This window comes from Ranitomeya imitator, chromosome 3 (assembly GCF_032444005.1).
Source record: "Ranitomeya imitator isolate aRanImi1 chromosome 3, aRanImi1.pri, whole genome shotgun sequence".
NCBI lineage: Eukaryota > Metazoa > Chordata > Amphibia > Anura > Dendrobatidae > Ranitomeya > Ranitomeya imitator.
Window position 1 is genome coordinate 14,772,543 of NC_091284.1, and position 26,860 is coordinate 14,799,402.

General features: G+C 52.2%; 1 protein-coding gene across 2 annotated transcripts in view; it reads right to left on the reverse strand.

The window, feature by feature from the left end:
- Positions 1 to 26,860, reverse strand: part of UBXN11 (UBX domain protein 11) — a 111,478-nt gene that overhangs the window by 82,421 nt on the left and 2,197 nt on the right. Inside the window, exons 1-2 of one of the 2 annotated variants that reach the window (XM_069760521.1) lie at positions 18,182 to 18,377; positions 18,057 to 18,097 (exon numbers count right to left, since the gene is read on the reverse strand). The exons of the other annotated variant lie outside the window; for it this stretch is intronic. Of the exons in view, the coding sequence (XP_069616622.1) occupies positions 18,057 to 18,097; positions 18,182 to 18,336 (196 nt within the window). The 5' untranslated portion in view covers positions 18,337 to 18,377. Of the gene's footprint in view, positions 1 to 18,056; positions 18,098 to 18,181; positions 18,378 to 26,860 lie in introns of those variants that run through there. 2 annotated transcript variants of the gene reach the window in all.

Genomic DNA, 26,860 nt, shown 5'->3' on the forward strand with positions numbered 1-26,860 from the left:
ATAGTGTGTCGCCCCCTGTATAGTGTGTCGCCCCCTGTATAGTGTGTCCCCCCTTGTCACGATATGGTATGAAATATCATAAGTAGTTCTCTAGCCTGTGTGGGCTAAGCCCCCCCTTCTTGGAGTAACAGTTGTAGCTGCAAATTCCTGGCTTTCCTTCTCAGAGAGTGTGGGGGTTAGAAGTTTTATGGCCGAACGGAATTTACGACTGGCATTTCCTGTGTAAGCTTTGTCCAGCTAGAACAGGAAAAATGGCTCCAAAAATCCATGAAAGATTCTTTGTTTAGTTTTTGTTAGATATTAGGCAACGATTTAAGCTAGAAATACGAAAATATATATTCGTAGTCCCACTCGGTGTAGCTACACATCTCATGAAACACGAGTTTCTAACTCCATCTGGTAAAGAAGTAGGGTTTTCTCTGTAAATATGTATCCCAGATAGGACATATTTGATCTCATTAGAATGCTCACGTTAATCTGAGATGAATGATGAGCTTTTTAGGACGCTGACATGTTTTGTAGTGAAGTTATAGAAATCAGAGAGAATAGTTTAAAGTTTATGCAGAATGTAGAGAGAGGAGGGTCTGGATAAGCCAGCCTTTCTGTGATGTCACAGCCTTAATGTTTTAAGTGTCTGGCAGGCTCTGAGGAGTCACTTTTTGCTGATTTCTCCTTCTGGACTGCTTTGTCCTATTGTCCTGGAAGAGCTGGTACATCCCATGGACTGGGATGTATGGAAACTGCACTAGCCTGGTTGCTTGTCATGCTTTAAACATGTAAGTGTTGCTTTTCTCATTTATTCCCTTTATGTTATAATTACCCATGTACATATTTGCAATTGTCTCATTTATAACCTCTTTATAAACTATTTTTGATAAAGCATTGCCTAATTATTTTTAATGGGATATACTATTATATATTAGTTCGTTCTCCTGCTCTAAACCGTACCCTAAGTCTCTTGAAGGGAAAATACGCTACTGTTACTGTTGTGTTGGGTTAGCTTCGGACCCGTTTAATCGAAGCTGGTGGCAGCGAAAGTGTGCTGACGGTTGGATTCTGCTGAAGCAACTGCGGGTTTGATAATTATTGTTCCTGCCTGTGTGGGAGTAGTTATCGCGTCGCTGCAGCGTGCCCAATAGCCAGTACATAGCAGGCAGCCTTTCTGGCGACTAATTACCCAGGGTGCAGTACCTAATCTGACCTGAGAGTAAGGGGGCGCCAGAGAGCTGCAAGTGTTAAGTGGAACTGTAAGCGGGATATACATAAATCCCTGCAGTTCGTGGTATATAGAAAAGCAGTGGGATACCTAGAATAAGCCCCTGCTGTAAACTAAGAGGTCAATAGCCTTGTGTGTGGTTTTTCATCACATTGTTAGCAGTGGAGGGATAACTAAGATAAGCCCCCCTGCACATGTGATAGCCGTCTGTTGGCCTAAAGTCACCCTGATCCGTGACGTAGGGGTGACGGTCACGGTGTGAATCCTGACCCAGTGGTGACAGCGGTCAGGGGAATCGTGACAATTGGTGGCAAGGCGGTGGGATATCTTAGAGCATTAGTGATTTGGTTTGAGTAATCATTCCTCTCACTAAAAACTTGCAGAAAGTTCTTGCGAGGACTCTGCGCAAATAAGTTTGGAGAACGAACTCAGTGCTTTTTAGTTGTGAGACAATTGCGTACTGGTAATTATCCCCTCCCTTTCTCTTCGTTTTTCTATCCTATCTTTTATTTGGCAACCATGGTTGTGCTGGGAGAAACCTTCTATGAGCAGCAGACCAGAGACACCCTTGTCGCCTTATGCAAGTCACAGCACATTGACTCTGCAAGCAAAAACAAAGCCCAACTGGTCGCAGATCTGGTGCAATGGGAAGCCGCTCGAGACCAATCTCAGAGCTCAGAGGCCGCAGAAGCCAGCACCAGCGAACATGGTGCTGCAGCAGAGGTCCAACCACTGAATGCTGGCCCTGTTAGCAATCCGGGCGAATTGGACCCCCACCTGCAGGCGGCCTTGAAAGAATTCCCCATTGACGACCATGAGGGACGTCGGCAGCTGATTCAGCAATACCGGCAGGAGGCCCAGGCCCAGCAAGCCGAGAAAGAGGCCCGAGCCGAGCGGCAAGCTGAGCGGGAGTACCAGCTGCAGTTAGCCCGACTGCAAATGCAGGGGTTGTCTCAGACCAACCGTGAGCCTAGCAGCGCTCAGACACCGAAGCCCCGGCCTGATCACTTTCCTGTTATGGAGAAGGACGGAGATTTGGACACTTTTCTGCGGGCCTTTGAGAAAGCCTGCAGACAGTACCGGCTGCCTACAGATGAATGGGCCCGATACCTGACACCAGGGCTGAAAGGTAAAGCTCTGGAGGCGTTTGCTGCCCTCCCTCAAGAACAAGATGGAGACTATGAGGCCATCAAGCAGGCTCTGATAGCCAAGTACCAGCTTACACCCGAGGTGTACCGTAGAAAGTTCCGGACCCTCCAACGTGGCCCACACGACAGTTACAGTGATGTGGTGCATGGACTGGGGACCCACTTTGACCAGTGGACCCAAGGACTGTCAGTGACCACCTTTGCGCAGCTGCGAGACCTGATGATCAAAGACCAGTTCTTTCATCTTTGCCCAGCTGAGGTGCGACAGTTCGTGATGGACAGAGAACCCAAAGACGTGACGAAAGCAGCGCAGATTGCCGATGCCTATGAGGCCAACCGTAGATCGGAAGTGCGGAAGCCAGTCACCACCAGCTGGAGAGGGGGTAAGCCTGCAACCAACGCCAGTACCCCTGCCAGCCAGCACACCCGAGGTCCTGGCCCTGTGGCCAACAGCACCAGACCTACCACCGAACCTCGCACGTGTCACACCTGCAAGCGGCCTGGGCATATCAGTACCTTCTGTCCAGACAGGCCGAAGAACACCCCAGCCAAGGCCCCAGGGCCTAATGCAGCAGTTCTTTTTGTGGGTGGTGTGGTTGGGAGGGTGTGTGACAACGTACAGCCCGTCACTGTGGGGGGCCATGTTGCTACAGGCCTCAAGGACACCGGGGCTGAACGAACCCTCATCCGACCCGAACTGGCGGCCCCTGAAGAAATCATTCCGGGGAAAACCCTAACTGTCACTGGGATTGGGGGCATCAGCTGTCCCTTACCGATGGCCCGGGTTTTTATTGATTGGGGTGCTGGGAGCGGGGTGAAGGAAGTGGGGCTGTCTGATAATTTGCCCACTGATGTTTTGTTGGGGACTGATTTGGGGAGGATGTATGCATACTACGTCCCTGACACCCCTCCCCAATCTACTAATGAGGGTAAAGTTAACCCTGATGATGATGATGATGGGAAATCGCATGTGTTACCTGACCATGCTTTATCTTGTGTTGATGCATCTACTAATGATTTTTTCCCTAGGATTGATGGTGAAAATGTTGTACCTGTGCCAGCTGAACCTGATAATGATTTTTCTGTGAAGGTTAATGTGTCCATAGGTACAGGTGTGCCCAGCCACGTCGCTCTGCGGAGTGAGACGGCTGAGGAACCCCTAACAGGGGCAAGTGTCGGTGCTACAGGAAATGGGGAGATGCATGGGAACCGTGAGGAAGGTGACGCCATGAAAGTGACCAGTGCCACCGAGGAAGGTAACTGGCCCATAAGTAGCACAGCCCCTGGAGTGTTGGGGGTGGATGGGGAGGTAGAGCCCATAGCAGCGCCGGCTGATGGGCCTGTAGAAACCCCCGGGGAGACAGCCTATGTAGCTGCTGTCACCCGCAGTCAGAGTGCCCGGAACGCAGATAACTGTCTGCCTTCCGGACCCTCCTCAGTCACCACTGTGACTGAACCAGAGGTGGACCCAGAGCAGGTCCAAGAGGGTTCCCGTGGGGAAGGGACCCTGACGTCGCTTTTGGCTTCCCCTAGCCAGGAGTTTCAGGCCGCTCTGCACACAGATGCGAGCCTAGAGAGTTTGAGACAACTTGCCGGGACGCCCTTCTCCGAGACTGATAAGGAGAAGGTGTTCTGGGAACAAGGAAGGTTGTACCGGGAGACAGTACCCGGAGAATCACAAAAGGAGTGGTTGAGGGAAAGACAGCTGGTCGTCCCGCAGCAATTCCGGGGTGAGTTGTTGCGGATTGCCCATGAGATCCCGCTAGCTGGACACTTGGGGATCAGCAAAACTAAGGCCCGGCTGTCTCAACACTTCTATTGGCCTAAGATGGGGACAGATGTGTCAAACTACTGCCGCTCCTGTGTCACCTGTCAAAGAGTGGGGAAGGCGGGGCCTGCTCTTAAGGCTCCCCTGATCCCTTTGCCAGTGATAGAGGAGCCTTTCCAGAGGATCGCGGTGGACATTGTGGGCCCGCTGGCCGTCCCCAGCAGCTCTGGAAAGCAATACATCCTTACTGTGGTAGACTATGCTACCCGGTACCCAGAGGCAGTAGCTCTGTCCTCAACTAGGGCAGATAAGGTGGCAGATGCCCTGTTGGCCATCTTTTCACGTGTAGGATTTCCCAGGGAAATGCTTACTGATCAAGGGACCCAATTTATGTCTCGCCTAATGGAGGCTCTCTGTAAGAAAATGCAGGTGAAGCACCTGGTATCGAGTGCGTACCACCCACAGACCAATGGCTTGTGTGAACGCTTCAATGGTACCCTCAAACAGATGCTACGCATGCTGGTTGAGACTCAAGGGCGCGACTGGGAGCGGTACCTCCCACACCTGCTGTTCGCTTACCGAGAGGTTCCACAGGCCTCGACGGGGTTCTCCCCCTTCGAGCTCCTGTACGGCAGGCGAGTCCGGGGACCCCTTGGGTTGGTAAGAGAATCCTGGGAAAAGGAGCCGAACCCTTCTGAAGTGTCCATAGTGGAGTATGTCATGCGCTTCCGTGACAAGATGCAGACCTTGACGCAGTTGGTGCATGACAACATGACGCAGGCTCAGGCTGATCAGAAGCACTGGTACGACCAGAACGCCCGGGAGCGGACCTACCACGTGGGTCAAAAGGTGTGGGTGCTGGTCCCCGTACCAACGGATAAGCTTCAGGCAGCCTGGGAGGGCCCGTACGTCGTCCACCAACAGCTCAACCCGGTCACGTACGTGGTCACGCTTGACCACGCTCGGGGTAGGCGAAAGGCCTTTCGCGTCAACATGATGAAGGCTCATCACGAACGTGAACCTTTCGTCCTACCGGTCTGCAGCTTGCCCGAAGACGGTGAGGAAGACACCCTCCTGGACTTGCTGGCCCAAGCCAAGGCCAATGGGTCCATCGAGGATGTGGAGGTAAGCGCCTCGTTAACTGAACCCCAGCGGGTGCAGTTGCAAACCACCCTGGAACCTTTCCGGGTCGTGTTCTCCAACCGACCTGGGAGGACTGAGTTAGCAGTCCACGAGGTGGACACCGGGAATCACGCCCCACTACGGCGAACACCCTATCGAATCTCTGACCAGGTGCAGCAGACTATGCGCCAAGAGATCGATGAGATGTTACAGCTGGGGGTGATTCGACGGTCAAAGAGCGCGTGGGCATCGCCTGTAGTCCTCGTGCCAAAGAAGGACCGGACCACACGGTTCTGCGTGGACTACAGGGGGCTCAACGCCATCACAGCCTCGGATGCGCACCCAATGCCGCGCATCGAGGAGCTGCTTGAGAAGTTAGCTGGCGCAAAATACCTGACAATAATGGATCTGAGTCGAGGATACTGGCAGATTCCCCTGAGCCCTGAGGAGCAGGAGAAGTCCGCCTTTATCACACCCTTTGGACTGTACGAGTCCACGGTCATGCCCTTCGGCATGAAGAATGCCCCTGCCACTTTCCAGCGGATGGTCAACCGCCTGCTTCAGGGACTGGAGACGTACGCCGTGGCGTACTTGGATGACATTGCCATCTTCAGTCCCTCCTGGAGGGAACACCTGCAGCATCTCGAGGAGGTGCTCAGGCGGATTCACCAAGCAGGACTGACTATCAAGCCGGGGAAGTGTCAGATGGGCAAGAGGGAGGTTCACTACCTAGGACACCGGGTAGGCGGAGGCACCCTGAAGCCAGAGCCGGAGAAAGTGGGCGCGATCGTGAACTGGCCCACTCCCGTGACCAAGAAACAGGTGATGTCCTTCTTGGGCACTGCAGGGTACTATAGGCGCTTCGTACCGCACTATAGTAGCCTGGCAAAACCTTTGACGGACCTCACCAGGAAGAAGCTACCCCACATCGTCAACTGGACAGATGGCTGTGAGGGGGCTTTCAAGGCGTTGAAAACCGCACTGTGCAACGCCCCTGTGTTGAAAGCAGTCGACAGCAGTCGACCGTTCTTGGTGCAGACCGACGCCAGCGAGTTTGGCCTTGGTGCTGTACTCAGCCAGGTTGACTCGGAGGACCAAGAGCACCCCGTGTTATACCTGAGTCGGAAACTTTTGCCGAGGGAAGTGGCCTACTCCACCATCGAGAAGGAGTGCCTGGCCATAGTCTGGGCCCTGCAGCGCTTGCAGCCCTACTTGTACGGTCACACCTTCACTGTGGTGACCGACCACAACCCTCTGCGCTGGCTAAACGCCATGTGTGGAACCAACGGCAGGTTGCTACGCTGGAGCCTTGCCCTTCAGCAGTTTGACTTCACCATTGAACATAAAACGGGCAAAGAGCATGGGAATGCAGATGGACTCTCCCGCCAGGGTGAACCTACTGAGGTGCCCATGGAGGCATACCGTGGGGTACTGCCTCCCTAGCGCACACCAAAAGGGGGAGGTGTCACGATATGGTATGAAATATCATAAGTAGTTCTCTAGCCTGTGTGGGCTAAGCCCCCCCTTCTTGGAGTAACAGTTGTAGCTGCAAATTCCTGGCTTTCCTTCTCAGAGAGTGTGGGGGTTAGAAGTTTTATGGCCGAACGGAATTTACGACTGGCATTTCCTGTGTAAGCTTTGTCCAGCTAGAACAGGAAAAATGGCTCCAAAAATCCATGAAAGATTCTTTGTTTAGTTTTTGTTAGATATTAGGCAAACGATTTAAGCTAGAAATACGAAAATATATATTCGTAGTCCCACTCGGTGTAGCTACACATCTCATGAAACACGAGTTTCTAACTCCATCTGGTAAAGAAGTAGGGTTTTCTCTGTAAATATGTATCCCAGATAGGACATATTTGATCTCATTAGAATGCTCACGTTAATCTGAGATGAATGATGAGCTTTTTAGGACGCTGACATGTTTTGTAGTGAAGTTATAGAAATCAGAGAGAATAGTTTAAAGTTTATGCAGAATGTAGAGAGAGGAGGGTCTGGATAAGCCAGCCTTTCTGTGATGTCACAGCCTTAATGTTTTAAGTGTCTGGCAGGCTCTGAGGAGTCACTTTTTGCTGATTTCTCCTTCTGGACTGCTTTGTCCTATTGTCCTGGAAGAGCTGGTACATCCCATGGACTGGGATGTATGGAAACTGCACTAGCCTGGTTGCTTGTCATGCTTTAAACATGTAAGTGTTGCTTTTCTCATTTATTCCCTTTATGTTATAATTACCCATGTACATATTTGCAATTGTCTCATTTATAACCTCTTTATAAACTATTTTTGATAAAGCATTGCCTAATTATTTTTAATGGGATATACTATTATATATTAGTTCGTTCTCCTGCTCTAAACCGTACCCTAAGTCTCTTGAAGGGAAAATACGCTACTGTTACTGTTGTGTTGGGTTAGCTTCGGACCCGTTTAATCGAAGCTGGTGGCAGCGAAAGTGTGCTGACGGTTGGATTCTGCTGAAGCAACTGCGGGTTTGATAATTATTGTTCCTGCCTGTGTGGGAGTAGTTATCGCGTCGCTGCAGCGTGCCCAATAGCCAGTACATAGCAGGCAGCCTTTCTGGCGACTAATTACCCAGGGTGCAGTACCTAATCTGACCTGAGAGTAAGGGGGCGCCAGAGAGCTGCAAGTGTTAAGTGGAACTGTAAGCGGGATATACATAAATCCCTGCAGTTCGTGGTATATAGAAAAGCAGTGGGATACCTAGAATAAGCCCCTGCTGTAAACTAAGAGGTCAATAGCCTTGTGTGTGGTTTTTCATCACATTGTTAGCAGTGGAGGGATAACTAAGATAAGCCCCCCTGCACATGTGATAGCCGTCTGTTGGCCTAAAGTCACCCTGATCCGTGACGTAGGGGTGACGGTCACGGTGTGAATCCTGACCCAGTGGTGACAGCGGTCAGGGGAATCGTGACACCCCTGTATAGTGTGTCCCCCCTGTATAGTGTGTATAGTAGTGTGTCGCCCCCTGTATAGTGTGTATAGTAGTGTGTCGCCCCCTGTATAGTGTGTCGCCCCTGTATAGTGTGTCCCCCCTGTATAGTGTGTCGCCCCTGTATAGTGTGTCCCCCCTGTATAGTGTCGCCCCCTGTATAGTGTGTCGCCCCTGTATAGTGTGTCCCCCCTGTATAGTGTGTCGCCCCCTGTATAGTGTGTCGCCCCCTGTATAGTGTGTCGCCCCCTGTATAGTGTGTCGCCCCCTGTATAGTGTGTCCCCCCTGTATAGTGTGTCGCCCCCTGTATAGTGTGTCGCCCCCTGTATAGTGCGTCGCCCCCTTGTATAGTGTGTCGCCCCCTGTATAGTGTGTCGCCCCCTGTATAGTGTGTCCCCCCTGTATAGTGTGTAGCCCCCTGTATAGTGTGTAGCCCCCTGTATAGTGTGTCGCCCCCTGTATAGTGTGTCGCCCCTGTATAGTGTGTCGCCCCCTGTATAGTGTGTCCCCCCTGTATAGTGCGTCGCCCCCTGTATAGTGCGTCGCCCCCTGTATAGTGCGTCGCCCCCTGTATAGTGCGTCGCCCCCTGTATAGTGCGTCGCCCCCTGTATAGTGCGTCGCCCCCTGTATAGTGTGTCGCCCCCTGTATAGTGTGTCGCCCCCTGTATAGTGTGTCGCCCCCTGTATAGTGTGTCGCCCCTGTATAGTGTGTATAGTAGTGTGTCGCCCCCTGTATAGTGTGTCCCCTGTATAGTGCGTCGCCCCCTGTATAGTGTGTCACCCCTGCCATAGTGTGTATAGTAGTGTGTCGCCCCCTGTATAGTGTGTCGCCCCCTGTATAGTGTGTCGCCCCCTGTATAGTGTGTCGCCCCCTGTATAGTGTCGCCCCCTGTATAGTGTGTCCCCCCTGTATAGTGTCTCGCCCCCTGTATAGTGTCGCCCCTGTATAGTGCGTCGCCCCCTGTATAGTGCGTCGCCCCCTGTATAGTGCGTCGCCCCCTGTATAGTGCGTCGCCCCCTGTATAGTGCGTCGCCCCCTGTATAGTGCGTCGCCCCCTGTATAGTGCGTCGCCCCCTGTATAGTGCGTCGCCCCCTGTATAGTGCGTCGCCCCCTGTATAGTGTGTCGCCCCCTGTATAGTGTGTCCCCTGTATAGTGTGTCGCCCCCTGTATAGTGTGTCCCCTGTATAGTGTGTCGCCCCTGCCATAGTGTGTCGCCCCTGTATAGTGTGTCGCCCCCTGTATAGTGGGTCGCCCCCTGTATAGTGGGTCGCCCCCTGTATAGTGGGTCGCCCCCTGTATAGTGTCGCCCCCTGTATAGTGTCGCCCCTGTATAGTGTGTCGCCCCTGTATAGTGTCGCCCCCTGTATAGTGGGTCGCCCCCTGTATAGTGGGTCGCCCCCTGTATAGTGGGTCGCCCCCTGTATAGTGGGTCGCCCCTGTATAGTGTGTCGCCCCTGTATAGTGTCGCCCCCTGTATAGTGTGTCGCCCCTGTATAGTGTGTCGCCCCCTGTATAGTGTGTCGCCCCTGTATAGTGTGTCGCCCCCTGTATAGTGTGTCGCCCCTGTATAGTGTGTCGCCCCTGTATAGTGTGTCGCCCCTGTATAGTGTGTCCCCCCTGTATAGTGTGTCGCCCCCTGTATAGTGTCGCCCCCTGTATAGTGTGTCGCCCCCTGTATAGTGTGTCGCCCCCTGTATAGTGTGTCGCCCCCTGTATAGTGTGTCGCCCCCTGTATAGTGTGTCGCCCCCTGTATAGTGTGTCGCCCCCTGTATAGTGTGTCGCCCCCTGTATAGTGTCGCCCCCTGTATAGTGTGTCGCCCCCTGTATAGTGCGTCCCCTGTATAGTGCGTCGCCCCCTGTATAGTGCGTCGCCCCCTGTATAGTGCGTCGCCCCCTGTATAGTGTGTCGCCCCCTGTATAGTGTGTCGCCCCCTGTATAGTGTGTCGCCCCCTGTATAGTGTGTCGCCCCCTGTATAGTGTGTCGCCCCCTGTATAGTGTCGCCCCCTGTATAGTGTGTCGCCCCCTGTATAGTGTGTCCCCTGTATAGTGCGTCGCCCCCTGTATAGTGTGTCACCCCTGCCATAGTGTGTATAGTAGTGTGTCGCCCCCTGTATAGTGTGTCGCCCCCTGTATAGTGTGTCGCCCCCTGTATAGTGTGTCGCCCCCTGTATAGTGTGTCGCCCCCTGTATAGTGTGTCGCCCCCTGTATAGTGTGTCCCCCCTGTATAGTGTGTCGCCCCTGTATAGTGTGTCGCCCCCTGTATAGTGTGTCCCCCCTGTATAGTGTGTCGCCCCCTGTATAGTGTGTCCCCCCTGTATAGTGTGTCGCCCCCTGTATAGTGTGTCGCCCCCTGTATAGTGTGTCCCCCCTGTATAGTGTGTCCCCCCTGTATAGTGTGTCGCCCCCTGTATAGTGTGTCCCCCCTGTATAGTGTCGCCCCCTGTATAGTGTGTCGCCCCCTGTATAGTGTGTCCCCCCTGTATAGTGTGTCCCCCCTGTATAGTGTGTCGCCCCTGTATAGTGTGTCCCCCCTGTATAGTGTGTCCCCCCTGTATAGTGTGTCACCCCTGTATAGTGTGTCACCCCTGTATAGTGTGTCACCCCTGTATAGTGTGTCGCCCCCTGTATAGTGTGTCGCCCCCTGTATAGTGTGTCGCCCCCTGTATAGTGTGTCCCCCCTGTATAGTGTGTCGCCCCCTGTATAGTGTGTCCCCCCTGTATAGTGTGTCGCCCCTGTATAGTGTCGCCCCCTGTATAGTGTGTCGCCCCCTGTATAGTGTCGCCCCCTGTATAGTGTGTCGCCCCCTGTATAGTGTGTCCCCCCTGTATAGTGTGTCGCCCCCTGTATAGTGTGTCGCCCCCTGTATAGTGTGTCGCCCCCTGTATAGTGCGTCGCCCCCTGTATAGTGTGTCGCCCCCTGTATAGTGTGTCGCCCCCTGTATAGTGTGTCGCCCCCTGTATAGTGTGTCCCCCCTGTATAGTGTGTAGCCCCCTGTATAGTGTGTAGCCCCCTGTATAGTGTGTCGCCCCCTGTATAGTGTGTCGCCCCTGTATAGTGTGTCGCCCCCTGTATAGTGTGTCCCCCCTGTATAGTGCGTCGCCCCCTGTATAGTGCGTCGCCCCCTGTATAGTGCGTCGCCCCCTGTATAGTGCGTCGCCCCCTGTATAGTGCGTCGCCCCCTGTATAGTGCGTCGCCCCCTGTATAGTGTGTCGCCCCCTGTATAGTGTGTCGCCCCCTGTATAGTGTGTCGCCCCCTGTATAGTGTGTCGCCCCTGTATAGTGTGTATAGTAGTGTGTCGCCCCCTGTATAGTGTGTCCCCTGTATAGTGCGTCGCCCCCTGTATAGTGTGTCACCCCTGCCATAGTGTGTATAGTAGTGTGTCGCCCCCTGTATAGTGTGTCGCCCCCTGTATAGTGTGTCGCCCCCTGTATAGTGTGTCGCCCCCTGTATAGTGTCGCCCCCTGTATAGTGTGTCGCCCCCTGTATAGTGTGTCCCCCCTGTATAGTGTCGCCCCCTGTATAGTGTGTCGCCCCTGTATAGTGTGTCCCCCCTGTATAGTGTCGCCCCCTGTATAGTGTGTCGCCCCTGTATAGTGTGTCCCCCCTGTATAGTGTGTCGCCCCCTGTGTAGTGTGTCGCCCCCTGTATAGTGTGTAGCCCCCTGTATAGTGTGTCGCCCCCTGTATAGTGTCGCCCCTGTATAGTGTGTCGCCCCCTGTATAGTGTATCGCCCCTGTATAGTGTGTCGCCCCCTGTATAGTGTGTCGCCCCTGTATAGTGTGTCGCCCCCTGTATAGTGTGTCGCCCCCTGTATAGTGTGTCGCCCCCTGTATAGTGTGTCGCCCCCTGTATAGTGTGTCCCCCCTGTATAGTGTCTCGCCCCCTGTATAGTGTCGCCCCTGTATAGTGCGTCGCCCCCTGTATAGTGCGTCGCCCCCTGTATAGTGCGTCGCCCCCTGTATAGTGCGTCGCCCCCTGTATAGTGCGTCGCCCCCTGTATAGTGCGTCGCCCCCTGTATAGTGCGTCGCCCCCTGTATAGTGGGTCGCCCCTGTATAGTGTGTCGCCCCCTGTGTAGTGTGTCGCCCCCTGTATAGTGTGTCGCCCCCTGTATAGTGTGTCGCCCCTGTATAGTGTGTCGCCCCCTGTGTAGTGTGTCGCCCCCTGTGTAGTGTGTCGCCCCTGTATAGTGTGTCACCCCCTGTATAGTGTGTCGCCCCCTGTATAGTGTGTCGCCCCCTGTATAGTGTGTCGCCCCCTGTATAGTGTGTCGCCCCCTGTATAGTGTGTCGCCCCCTGTATAGTGTGTCGCCCCCTGTATAGTGTGTCGCCCCTGTATAGTGTGTCCCCCCTGTATAGTGTCGCCCCCTGTATAGTGTGTCGCCCCTGTATAGTGTGTCCCCCCTGTATAGTGTCGCCCCCTGTATAGTGTGTCGCCCCTGTATAGTGTGTCCCCCCTGTATAGTGTGTCGCCCCCTGTGTAGTGTGTCGCCCCCTGTATAGTGTGTAGCCCCCTGTATAGTGTGTCGCCCCCTGTATAGTGTCGCCCCCTGTATAGTGCGTCCCCTGTATAGTGCATCGCCCCCTGTATAGTGCATCGCCCCTGTATAGTGTGTCGCCCCCTGTATAGTGTATCGCCCCTGTATAGTGTGTCGCCCCCTGTATAGTGTGTCGCCCCTGTATAGTGTGTCGCCCCCTGTATAGTGTGTCGCCCCCTGTATAGTGTGTCGCCCCCTGTATAGTGTGTCGCCCCCTGTATAGTGTGTCGCCCCCTGTATAGTGTGTCCCCCCTGTATAGTGTATCGCCCCTGTATAGTGTGTCGCCCCCTGTATAGTGTGTCGCCCCTGTATAGTGTGTCGCCCCCTGTATAGTGTGTCGCCCCCTGTATAGTGTGTCGCCCCCTGTATAGTGTGTCGCCCCCTGTATAGTGTGTCCCCCCTGTATAGTGTGTCCCCCCTGTATAGTGTGTCGCCCCCTGTATAGTGTGTCGCCCCCTGTATAGTGTGTCGCCCCCTGTATAGTGTGTCGCCCCCTGTATAGTGTGTCCCCCCTGTATAGTGTGTCGCCCCCTGTATAGTGTCGCCCCCTGTATAGTGTGTCGCCCCTGTATAGTGTGTCCCCCCTGTATAGTGTCGCCCCCTGTATAGTGTGTCGCCCCTGTATAGTGTGTCCCCCCTGTATAGTGTCGCCCCCTGTATAGTGTGTCGCCCCTGTATAGTGTGTCCCCCCTGTATAGTGTGTCGCCCCCTGTGTAGTGTGTCGCCCCCTGTATAGTGTGTAGCCCCCTGTATAGTGTGTCGCCCCCTGTATAGTGTCGCCCCCTGTATAGTGTGTCCCCTGTATAGTGCGTCGCCCCCTGTATAGTGCATCGCCCCTGTATAGTGTGTCGCCCCCTGTATAGTGTGTCGCCCCCTGTGTAGTGTGTCGCCCCCTGTGTAGTGTGTCGCCCCCTGTATAGTGTGTCGCCCCCTGTGTAGTGTGTCGCCCCCTGTGTAGTGTGTCGCCCCCTGTGTAGTGTGTCGCCCCCTGTATAGTGTGTCGCCCCCTGTATAGTGTGTCGCCCCCTGTATAGTGTGTCGCCCCCTGTGTAGTGTGTCGCCCCTGTATAGTGTGTCGCCCCCTGTGTAGTGTGTCGCCCCCTGTATAGTGTGTCGCCCCCTGTATAGTGTGTCGCCCCCTGTATAGTGTGTCGCCCCCTGTATAGTGTGTCGCCCCCTGTATAGTGTGTCGCCCCCTGTATAGTGTGTCGCCCCCTGTATAGTGTGTCGCCCCCTGTGTAGTGTGTCGCCCCTGTATAGTGTGTCGCCCCCTGTGTAGTGTGTCGCCCCCTGTATAGTGTGTCGCCCCCTGTATAGTGTGTCCCCCCTGTATAGTGTGTCGCCCCTGTATAGTGTGTCGCCCCCTGTGTAGTGTGTCGCCCCCTGTATAGTGTGTCGCCCCTGTATAGTGTGTCGCCCCCTGTGTAGTGTGTCGCCCCCTGTATAGTGTGTCGCCCCCTGTATAGTGTGTCGCCCCCTGTATAGTGTGTCGCCCCCTGTATAGTGTGTCGCCCCCTGTATAGTGTGTCACCCCCGGTATAGTGTGTCGCCCCCTGTATAGTGTGTCGCCCCCTGTATAGTGTGTCGCCCCCTGTATAGTGTGTCGCCCCCTGTATAGTGTGTCGCCCCCTGTATAGTGTATCGCCCCCTGTATAGTGTGTCGCCCCCTGTATAGTGTGTCGCCCCCTGTATAGTGTGTCCCCCCTGTATAGTGTGTAGCCCCCTGTATAGTGTGTAGCCCCCTGTATAGTGTGTCGCCCCCTGTATAGTGTGTCGCCCCTGTATAGTGTGTCGCCCCCTGTATAGTGTGTCCCCCCTGTATAGTGCGTCGCCCCCTGTATAGTGCGTCGCCCCCTGTATAGTGCGTCGCCCCCTGTATAGTGCGTCGCCCCCTGTATAGTGCGTCGCCCCCTGTATAGTGTGTCGCCCCCTGTATAGTGTGTCGCCCCCTGTATAGTGTGTCGCCCCCTGTATAGTGTGTCGCCCCTGTATAGTGTGTATAGTAGTGTGTCGCCCCCTGTATAGTGTGTCCCCTGTATAGTGCGTCGCCCCCTGTATAGTGTGTCACCCCTGCCATAGTGTGTATAGTAGTGTGTCGCCCCCTGTATAGTGTGTCGCCCCCTGTATAGTGTGTCGCCCCCTGTATAGTGTGTCGCCCCCTGTATAGTGTCGCCCCCTGTATAGTGTGTCGCCCCCTGTATAGTGTGTCCCCCCTGTATAGTGTCGCCCCCTGTATAGTGTGTCGCCCCTGTATAGTGTGTCCCCCCTGTATAGTGTCGCCCCCTGTATAGTGTGTCGCCCCTGTATAGTGTGTCCCCCCTGTATAGTGTGTCGCCCCCTGTGTAGTGTGTCGCCCCCTGTATAGTGTGTAGCCCCCTGTATAGTGTGTCGCCCCCTGTATAGTGTCGCCCCTGTATAGTGTGTCGCCCCCTGTATAGTGTATCGCCCCTGTATAGTGTGTCGCCCCCTGTATAGTGTGTCGCCCCTGTATAGTGTGTCGCCCCCTGTATAGTGTGTCGCCCCCTGTATAGTGTGTCGCCCCTGTATAGTGTGTCGCCCCCTGTATAGTGTGTCGCCCCCTGTATAGTGTGTCGCCCCCTGTATAGTGTGTCCCCCCTGTATAGTGTCTCGCCCCCTGTATAGTGTCGCCCCTGTATAGTGCGTCGCCCCCTGTATAGTGCGTCGCCCCCTGTATAGTGCGTCGCCCCCTGTATAGTGCGTCGCCCCCTGTATAGTGCGTCGCCCCCTGTATAGTGCGTCGCCCCCTGTATAGTGCGTCGCCCCCTGTATAGTGCGTCGCCCCTGTATAGTGTGTCGCCCCCTGTGTAGTGTGTCGCCCCCTGTGTAGTGTGTCGCCCCCTGTATAGTGTGTCGCCCCTGTATAGTGTGTCGCCCCCTGTGTAGTGTGTCGCCCCCTGTGTAGTGTGTCGCCCCTGTATAGTGTCACCCCCTGTATAGTGTGTCGCCCCCTGTATAGTGTGTCGCCCCCTGTATAGTGTGTCGCCCCCTGTATAGTGTGTCGCCCCCTGTATAGTGTGTCGCCCCTGTATAGTGTGTCCCCCCTGTATAGTGTCGCCCCCTGTATAGTGTGTCGCCCCTGTATAGTGTGTCCCCCCTGTATAGTGTCGCCCCCTGTATAGTGTGTCGCCCCTGTATAGTGTGTCCCCCCTGTATAGTGTGTCGCCCCCTGTGTAGTGTGTCGCCCCCTGTATAGTGTGTAGCCCCCTGTATAGTGTGTCGCCCCCTGTATAGTGTCGCCCCCTGTATAGTGCGTCCCTTGTATAGTGCGTCGCCCCCTGTATAGTGTATCGCCCCTGTATAGTGTGTCGCCCCCTGTATAGTGTATCGCCCCTGTATAGTGTGTCGCCCCCTGTATAGTGTGTCGCCCCTGTATAGTGTGTCGCCCCCTGTATAGTGTGTCGCCCCCTGTATAGTGTGTCGCCCCCTGTATAGTGTGTCCCCCCTGTATAGTGTGTCCCCCCTGTATAGTGTATCGCCCCCTTTATAGTGTGTCGCCCCTGTATAGTGTGTCGCCCCCTGTATAGTGTCTCGCCCCCTGTATAGTGTCGCCCCTGTATAGTGCGTCGCCCCCTGTATAGTGCGTCGCCCCCTGTATAGTGCGTCGCCCCCTGTATAGTGCGTCGCCCCCTGTATAGTGCGTCGCCCCCTGTATAGTGCGTCGCCCCCTGTATAGTGCGTCGCCCCCTGTATAGTGGGTCGCCCCTGTATAGTGTGTCGCCCCCTGTGTAGTGTGTCGCCCCCTGTGTAGTGTGTCGCCCCCTGTGTAGTGTGTCGCCCCCTGTGTAGTGTGTCGCCCCCTGTGTAGTGTGTCGCCCCCTGTATAGTGTGTCGCCCCCTGTATAGTGTGTCGCCCCCTGTATAGTGTGTCGCCCCCTGTGTAGTGTGTCGCCCCTGTATAGTGTGTCGCCCCCTGTGTAGTGTGTCGCCCCCTGTATAGTGTGTCCCCCCTGTATAGTGTGTCGCCCCCTGTATAGTGTGTCGCCCCCTGTGTAGTGTGTCGCCCCTGTATAGTGTGTCGCCCCCTGTGTAGTGTGTCGCCCCCTGTGTAGTGTGTCGCCCCCTGTATAGTGTGTCCCCCCTGTATAGTGTGTCGCCCCTGTATAGTGTGTCGCCCCCTGTATAGTGTGTCGCCCCTGTATAGTGTGTCGCCCCCTGTATAGTGTGTCGCCCCCTGTATAGTGCGTCGCCCCTGTATAGTGCGTCGCCCCCTGTATAGTGCGTCGCCCCCTGTATAGTGCGTCGCCCCCTGTATAGTGCGTCGCCCCCTGTATAGTGCGTCGCCCCCTGTATAGTGCGTCGCCCCCTGTATAGTGTGTCGCCCCCTGTATAGTGTGTCGCCCCCTGTATAGTGTGTCGCCCCCTGTATAGTGTGTCGCCCCCTGTATAGTGTGTCGCCCCCTGTATAGTGTGTCGCCCCTGTATAGTGTGTCGCCCCCTGTATAGTGTGTCGCCCCCTGTATAGTGTGTCGCCCCCTGTATAGTGTGTCGCCCCCTGTATAGTGTGTCGCCCCTGTATAGTGTGTCGCCCCCTGTGTAGTGTGTCGCCCCCTGTATAGTGTCGCCCCCTGTATAGTGTGTCGCCCCCTGTATAGTGTGTCGCCCCCTGTATAGTGTCGCCCCCTGTATAGTGTGTCGCCCCCTGTATAGTGTGTCCCCCCTGTATAGTGTGTCCCCCCTGTATAGTGTGTCGCCCCCTGTATAGTGTGTCGCCCCCTGTATAGTGTGTCGCCCCCTGTATAGTGTGTCGCCCCCTGTATAGTGTGTCGCCCCCTGTATAGTGTGTCGCCCCCTGTATAGTGTGTCGCCCCCTGTATAGTGTGTCGCCCCCTGTATAGTGTGTCGCCCCCTGTATAGTGGGTCGCCCCCTGTATAGTGTGTCGCCCCCTGTATAGTGTGTCGCCCCCTGTATAGTGTGTCGCCCCTGTATAGTGTGTCGCCCCCTGTATAGTGTGTCGCCCCCTGTATAGTGTCGCCCCCTGTATAGTGTGTCGCCCCCTGTATAGTGTGTCCCCCCTGTATAGTGTGTCGCCCCCTGTATAGTGTGTCCCCCCTGTATAGTGTGTCGCCCCCTGTATAGTGTCGCCCCCTGTATAGTGTGTCGCCCCCTGTATAGTGTGTCCCCCCTGTATAGTGTGTCGCCCCCTGTATAGTGTGTCCCCCCTGTATAGTGTGTCGCCCCCTGTATAGTGTGTCCCCCCTGTATAGTGTGTCGCCCCTGTATAGTGTGTCGCCCCCTGTATAGTGTGTCGCCCCTGGCTATACGGGGCTGTGGCTCTGACACTCACCCAGGTTTGCAGCGTTGTCTTTATATGGCGCCGCTCTTCTCCTAGAAGAAAAGAAATCCACACTGATGAGCGGCGGGAGGAAGGCGAGAGCGCATGTGCGGGGAAGAAGTGTCAGCTGCGCCTACCCGGCTGCGGCCGCTCCGGGCATCGTGTTACGGGGAGACCTCGAGAGCTCCGGTGCGGGCCCGGCCTGGGACATGTGTCCGGCGCCGGGATCCGGGTGGCCGCCCAGGCTCTTATTCCTCTGCGCTCTCCCCAATGTGGCCAGCGGAGCGCTCATCCTGCACACTGCGCCGCCATATTGTGTGCAGCCGGTTGCTAGGCGACAGGGCTCCGGCGGGGAGTGCGGCAGGTGGCGCTGTGGTGACCGGTGTGTGGTGACGGCTGTGGTGACCGGTGTGTGGTGACCGGTGTGTGGTGACGGCTGTGGTGACCGGTGTGTGGTGACGGCTGTGGTGACCGGTGTGTGGTGACGGCTGTGGTGACCGGTGTGTGGTGACGGCTGTGGTGACCGGTGTGTGGTGACCGGTGTGTGGTGACGGTTGTGGTGACCGGTGTGTGGTGACGGCTATGGTGACCGGTGTGTGGTGACGGTTGTGGTGACCAGTGTGTGGTGACCGGTGTGTGGTGACGGTTGTGGTGACCGGTGTGTGGTGACGGTTGTGGTGACCGGTGTGTGGTGACCGGTGTGTGGTGACCGGTGTGTGGTGACGGCTGTGGTGACCGGTGTGTGGTGACGGTTGTGGTGACCGGTGTGTGGTGACGGTTGTGGTGACCGGTGTGTGGTGACGGTTGTGGTGACCGGTGTGTGGTGACGGTTGTGGTGACCGGTGTGTGGTGACCGGTGTGTGGTGACCAGTGTGTGGTGACCGGTGTGTGGTGACCGGTGTGTGGTGACGGCTGTGGTGACCAGTGTGTGGTGACCGGTGTGTGGTGACCGGTGTGTGGTGACTGGTGTGTGGTGACAGTTGTGGTGAGCGGTGTGTGGTGACCAGTGTGTGGTGACGGCTGTGTGCTGACGGGTGTGTGGCCGCCTGGAAGCGCAGCCCCCCGGGGTGTCGTGGCTACAGAGCCTCAGTGCCTGCAGTTACTCCACGGTCAGTGATAAGCGCTGGGGGAGCTGCGTCCATCTACAGCGTGCAACCAGGCGCAAGTTGGTTTCTTATTCGTCAGTTTCTTATTCAGCGATTTTTTCTTTTCTGTTTTTTATAGGTTTAATACCAAAAACTAAGCATCACAATAATAACAAGCAATGCAGCGAAGAGCCCTGATGGGAATGCACTTAAAAAACAATAAAACTGGCACAAAAATGGGCACCAAAGAGTGTTAAAGAAAGGGTTAAATGCCTTTGGGTCACTGATCTCACACTGCAGACATATAGAACAGGGCGCCCCACATCACAACCAGGTATCTCCAGCCTGGCCCAAATGGGTTCTGGGCATCAGAACTGGCATCAAAGTGGGCAGTCAATTTTGGCCATTTGAATAAGTAACTGATGTTTTTAAGGGGTTAAATGACTGGGCCACTGACCTGACACTGAAAATTCACAGATAGTGATGCCCTGCATCAAACCCAGGTCCCTCGAGCCTGGCCCAAATGGGTTCTGGGCGCCTGAATTGGCATCAAAGTGGGCGAACAGCTGATTTTCACAGATTTGAATAAGTAACATGGTTTTAAGGGCTGATCAGTGATGACGTACTATCCCGTCGGTGGTCATACGGGCCCAGGCCACCTCGACGGGATAGTACATCTAATGTCAGAAAGGGGTTAATAACGAGTGTCCCACGACGATCTCCCCTATAGAGAAGTCACATCAGGAGATGTGACCGCTCCACAGTGCCTCCATGCATGCATGCATCGATGCCCGCCGTTTCCCTGCGGAGACGGACATGCGGCGCATCTTTCCAGAAAGCAGCATGTCTGTTTATCTTGCGGAGCCACGTCGAGTACAATGTATTGGACGCGGTGATTCCGCACGGTTCAATGACCACATTGCTGAATCATCCCGCGTTCAAAGCGCTGCAGATCACTGACCGTGGGGACGTACCCGTAGGCTGTGTGCACATGTTGTGGATTTTGATGCGTTTCCGCAGCGGTTTTGGACGCGCGGAATTGCATTAAATCCGCTGTGTAGTGCCCAAGCAATGTTAGTCAATGGGATATTGAAATTTGTTGTGCACATGCTGTGGAAAAAAAACGCACGGATTTGCAGCATTTTATTTTCCGCAGCATGTCAATTATTTTTTTGCGGATCTGCAGCGTTGTTGCTCCCTTTGACTTCCATTGATTCAGTCAAATCTGCAGGTTTAAAAAGATCTGCGGTTTTGCTGCAGAGTTGCATGCGAGAAACGCTGCAGATCGGGAGGAGGAAGAGTGTGTGAGTGGAGACTGTGCGGAGAAAATGTGTATGTGTGCGGGTATCTGTGTGTGTCTGCGGGTGTGTGCAGGTCAGTATGTAGGCTGGCATCATCCGATGGGACTACTAGTCCCATCCTGCTATGCCTGCTACAGTGACAGTTAGCCGATGATGGGACAATAGTAGTCCCATCATCCGGCTACTGTGTTCAAGTGTAAAACAAAAACATACAGTACATCCTCACCAATCACCTAGTCCCCGACGCCCTCGATCACCTGTAAAAATAAAATAATAAACCAACAGTGTGCTCCCTGGTCCGACGTAATCCATTTCATAACGAGTGACCCACAACGATCTCCCGTGGAGAGCTGTCACATCGGCAGATGTAACCACTCTCCAGGGGCTCCGGTGATACACTGACGGCAGGTACCGTGGATCACTCTGCTGTCAGAGGTCACTGGCGTTGACGCTGTCACTTGTGCCACCACTGTGGGAAAATTCACACGCAGCAGTGCCGTAAAGTGAGAACATGAACTCATTAAACCCTCAGTGATAACACTGCAGGAGCCATTGTCTCCTGTCAGTGTGTCACTGGAGGCACTGGAGCGGTCACATCTGATGTGACTTCTCTATAGGGGAGATCGTCAGGGGACACTCGTTATTAACCCCTTTCTGACAGATGTACTATCCCGTCGAGGTGGCCTGGGCCCATATGGCCAAAGACGGGATAGTACGTCATAACCGATCAGCTGCGCTCACGGGGGGATCGCGGCCGGGTGTCAGCTGATTATCACAGCTGGCATCCGGCACATTAACCCCCGGAACACTGCGGTCAAACATGATCGCAACGTTGCGGTGGTATACGGAAGCATCGCACAGGGAGGGGGCTCCCTGCGTGCTTCCCTGACACCATCGGAACAACGTGAACAGTGCTGTGCAAAGTATCAGATCAGCGATCTGACACTATTCAGTGATGTCCCACCCTGAGACAATGTGAAAAAGTAAAAAAAAAAAAAAAAATCACACTGTAAAAATTTTTTTTTTTTAAATTCCTAAATAAGGAAAAATAAATATTGTTCCAATAAATATATTTCTTTATGTAAATAAAAAAACAATAAAAGTACCCATATTTAGTATCGCCGTGTCCGTAATGACCCGACCTATAAAATTGTCCCACTAGTTAACCCCTTCAGTGAACGACGTAAAAAAACGAGGCAAAAAACAATGCTTTATCATCATACCGTCGAACAAAAAGTAGAATAACATGCGATCAAAAAGACGGACATAAATAAACATGGTACCGCTGAAAACGTCATCTTTTCCCGCAAAAAACGAGCCGCCATACAGCATCATCAGTGAAAAAAAAAAAGTTATAGCCCTCAAAATAAAGGGATGCAAAAATAATTATATTTTTATATAAAATAGTTTTTATTGCATAAAAGCGCCAAAACATAAAAAATGATATAAATGAGATATCGCTGTAATCGTACTGACCCGAAGAATAAAACGGCTTTATCAATTTTACTAAACGCACAACGGTATAAACGCCCCCCCCAAAAGAAATTCATGAATAGCTGGTTTTTGTTCATTCTGCCTAATGAAAATCGTAATAAAAAGCGATCAAAAAATGTCACGTGCTCGAAAATGTTACCAATAAAAACGTCAACTCGTCCCGCAAAAAACAAGACCTCACATGACTCTGTGGACCAAAATATGGAAAAATTATAGCTCTCAAAATGTGGTAACGCAAAAAATATTTTCTGCAATAAAAAGCGTCTTTTAGTGTGTGACGGCTGCCAATCATAAAAACCCGTTATAAATAGTAAATCAAACCCCCCTTCATCACCGCCTTAGTTAGGGAAAAATAATAAAATAAAAAAATGTATTTATTTCCATTTTCCCATTAGGGTTGGAGCTAAAGTTAGGGTTAGGGTTGGGGTTAGGATTATGTTTACTGTTGGTTTAGGGGTGTGGTTAGGGTTGTGTTTAGGGTTAGGGGTGTTGGGGTTGGGATTAGGGGTGTGTTGGGGTTAGTGGTGTGGTTAGGGTTGGGATTAGGGTTAAGGGTGTGTTGGGATTAGGGTTGGAGTTAGAATTGGGGAGTTTCCACTGTTTAGACACATCAGGGGCTCTGTAAACGCAACGTGACGCCCACAGACCATTCCATCAAAGTCTGCATTACAAAACGCCACTTCTTCCCTTCCGAGCCCTGATGTGCGCCAAAACAGTGGATTACCCCCACATATGGGGTATCAGCGTACTCAGGACAAATTGGACAACAACTTTTGTGGTCCAATTTCTCCTGTTACCCTTGGAAAAATAAAAATTCGGGAGCAAAAAAATCATTTTTGTGGGAAAAAACGATTGTTTTATTTTCACGGATCTGCGTTATAAACTTTAGTGAAACACTTGGGGGTTCAAAGTTCTCATAACACATCTAGATAAGTTCCTTGGGGGGTCTAATTTCCAATATGGGGTCACTTGTGGGGGGTTTCTACTGTTTAGGTACATCAGGGGCTCTGCAAGTGCAATGTGACGCCCGCAGACCATTTCATCCATGTCTGCATTCCAAAATGGCGCTCCTTCCCTTTTGGGCTCTGCCATGCACCCAAATGGTGGTTCCCCCTCACATATGGGGTATCAGCGTACTCAGGACAAATTGCACAACAACTTTTGGGGTCCAATTTCTCCAGATACCCTTGGGAAAATAAAAAATTGGGGGTGAAAAGATCATTTTTTTGTGAAAAAAATATGATTTTTTTATTTTTACAGCTCTACATTATAAACTTCTGTGAAGCACTTGGGGGTTGAAAGTGCTCACCACACATCTAGATAAGTTCCTTAGGTGGTCTAGTTTCCAAAATTGGGTCACTTGTGGGGGGTTTCCACTGTTTATGCACATCAGGGGCTCTCCAAACGCAACATGGCGTCTAATCTCAATTCCAGCCAAATCTGCGTTGAAAAAGTCAAATGGCGCTCCTTCCCTTCCGAGCTCTGCCATGCGTCCAAACAGTGGTTTACCCCCACATATGGGGGATCAGCGTACTCAGGACAAATTGTACAACAACTTTTGGTGTCCAATTTCTCCTGTTACCCTTGGGAAAATAAAAAATTGGGGGCAAAAATATCATTTTTGCGAAAAAAATATGATTTATTTTTTTATTTTTACAGCTCTACATTATAAACTTCTGTGAAGCACTTGGGGGTTCAAAGTGCTTGCCACACATCTAGATAAGTTCCTTAGGGGGTCATCTTTCCAAAATGGTGTCACTTGTTGGGGGTTTCCACTGTTTAGGCACATCAGGGGCTCTGCAAACGTGACATGGTGTCCGATCTCAATTCCAGCCAATTTTGCATTGAAAAGTCAAGTGGCGCTCCTTCCCTTCCGAGCTCTGCCATGCGCCCAAACAGTGGTTTACCCCCACATATGGGGTATCAGCGTACTCAGGACAAATTGTACAACAACTTTTGTAATCCAATTTTTCCTATTACCCTTGGTAAAATAAAACAAATTGGACCTGAAGTAATTTTTTTGTGAAAAAAAGTTGAATATTCATTATTATTTTTTAACCCCTTAGTGACGGAGCCAAATTTTTGGAATCTGACCAGCGTCACTTTATGTGGTAATAATTCTGGAACGCTTCAACAAATCCCAGTGATTTTGAGACTGTTTTTTCGTGACACATTATACTTTATGATAATGGTAAATTTAAGTCGATATGTTTTGTGTTTATTTATAAAAATATCAGAAATTTGAGAAAAATGTTACAAAATTAGCAATTTTCAAAGTTTGAATGATTATCCCTTTAATCCAGATGGTCATACCACAGCAAAACATTAATAAATAACATTTTCCTCATCTCTGCTTTACATCAGCACCATTTGTAAAATGTTATTTTATTTTGTTAGCATTTTAGGAGGTTTAAAAATGTAGCAGCAATTTTTCATTTTTTCAAGGAAATTTACAAAATGTATTTTTTTAGGGACCGATCCATGTTTGAAGTGCCCTTAGGGGTCCCATATATTGGGAACCCCCCAAAAGTTATACCATTTTAAAAACAGCACCCCCTGACATATTGAAAACTGCAGTCAGGCAGTTTATTTACCCTTCAGGTGATTTTCAGGAATTAATGCAAACTGGCATGACAGAAATGAAAATGTGTATTTTTACCACCTAAATGCCGCTAACTTCTGAACAGGTTACAACAGCCGGCAGACTATGATGCCGCTATTTGGTCATGAACTGCCATCGCAAACATCAGAACCACAAAATCATGATCTGACGGCACCAATTGAGATAAAGAGGGAGCCCCCCACACTCTGTTAACCATTTATATGATGTGGGCACTATTGACAGCAGCATCTAAGGGGTTAAACAGATTTCAACAGTGCAAACACTGATTGTGGCTGATGCAGCAGGATGTCAGCTATAGTGTACAGCTGACAGCTACTGGATTGTCTCCTGTATGGGGAGGCTATTCTCTTATATCTCAGGTCAGTTAAAAGACGTATCGGCGGTCATTAAGGGCTTAAACATTCCAAAAATTCCTGTGAAGCACCTGAAGGGTTAATAAACTTCTTGAATGTGGTTTTGAGGACCTTGAGGGGTGCAGTTTTTCCAATGGTGTCACTTTGGGGTATTTTCTGTCTTTATTTAACCCTTTCCCAACTATAGGATTAGTAATGGATAGGTGCCTTATTGACACCTCTCCATTACTAAGCCGACTTGATGTCAGCTTACAATACAAAGGTGACATTAACCCCCTATTACCACATATGCCACTGCTACAGGGCAGTGGGAAGAGAGAGGCTAAGTGCCAGAATTGGCGCATCTTAATGAGGCAAAATCCATGGCCCTTTCCTAGGCTATGAATATCAGCCTGCAGTTGTCTGCATAGCCTTTTCTGACTATTAATTATAAGGGGACCTCATGTCAATTTTTGGGGGTATCCCCCTATTTTATTAGCCAGTAAAGGCTAAATATACAGTTGCGGGCTGATATTGATAGCCTTGGAAGATCTGTATTAACCCCTTCCCAGGCTATATACATCTGCCCCCAGTCACTGGTTTTCCCTCGCTGGCGCAGATAATTGCGCAGGAGCCCACGCCATTTTTTTAATTTAAACATATTGCATAAAAGGCTGGGGTCACACTTGCAAGAAACTCACATGAGTCTCGCACTTCAATACCCGGCACTTGGGACCGGAGTGTGCGGCTGCATATATTTCTATGCAGCTGAACGCTCCGGTCCCAGATGGCGGCGGCAATGCCGGGTACTGAGGTGCGAGACTCGTGCATATTTCTCGCAAGTGTGACCCCGGCCTAACGCAGATTTTGTATGTGTGTCTTAAACTGTTTATGAACCATTTTATTATGTTTATTACTAAACATCGGGCTTGGTATAATCTATCTATAGATCTATCTTGACAAAAAAGAACACAGCAGCACATGTGCATGAATTTAGGCCATGTGAAAACACAGACAAACATTCAATATAGGTTATACTTCTCAAAAATATTTTTTCACAAATTATTTTTTCATAAAACTTATAGTAATAGATGAAAATGAAGGTTCTTAGCGCATAAATTGGCCAATTCATGTATGCCCATCAACCACGGCAAGGTGACCTCCCTCTGATGGGTCCTACTCTACATCCCACTTTTGGGCCACCAGCCTACAACTATGGACAAAACATGTCACTCTTGGTCAAAACCTATAATTTATGGGCAGGTAGAGCTGATTACGGCCACCTGCAAGGTCAATGGGAGGAGTACAAGATCAGTCTGGAGGCAGCCAGCATCCAGTAACTAAATAGACAAAAAAAAAACAACCAGTACTCCAAATGTGAACACTTAAACGCCGCTCAAGCAGCTCCTCGATGCGCAGCATTGGGTGCGCGTCAGAGGCTGTGATGGCGTTGAGCCCCCTGTAGTCCACGCAGAACCAGGTAGTCCGATGCTTCTTTGGCACGAGAACTACAGGTGAGGCCCACCCAGCTGTAACATCTCATCGATCTCCTGGCGCATAACCTGCTGCACCTGGTCAGAGATTCGATAGGGTGTTCGCCGTAGTGGGGTGTGATTCCCGGTGTCCACCTCGTGGACCGCTAACATAGTCCTTCCAGGTCAGTTGGAAAACACGACCCGGAAGGGTTCCAGGGTGGTCCGCAACTGCGAACGCTGGGGTTAGGTTAGTGAGGAGCTTGCCTCCATGTCCTCAATGGACCCACCAGCCTTAGCTGGAGCCAGCATGTTCAGGAGAGGGCTTTCCTCCCTGTCTTCGGGCAAGCTGCAGACCGGTAGAAAGTAAGGTTCACGTTCGTGATGAGCCTTCATCATGTTGACATGAAAGGCCTTTCGCCTACCCCGAGCGTGGTCAAGCTTGGCCACGTAGGTGACCGGGTTGAGCTGTTGGTGGACGACGTACAGGCCCTTCCAGGCTGCCTGAA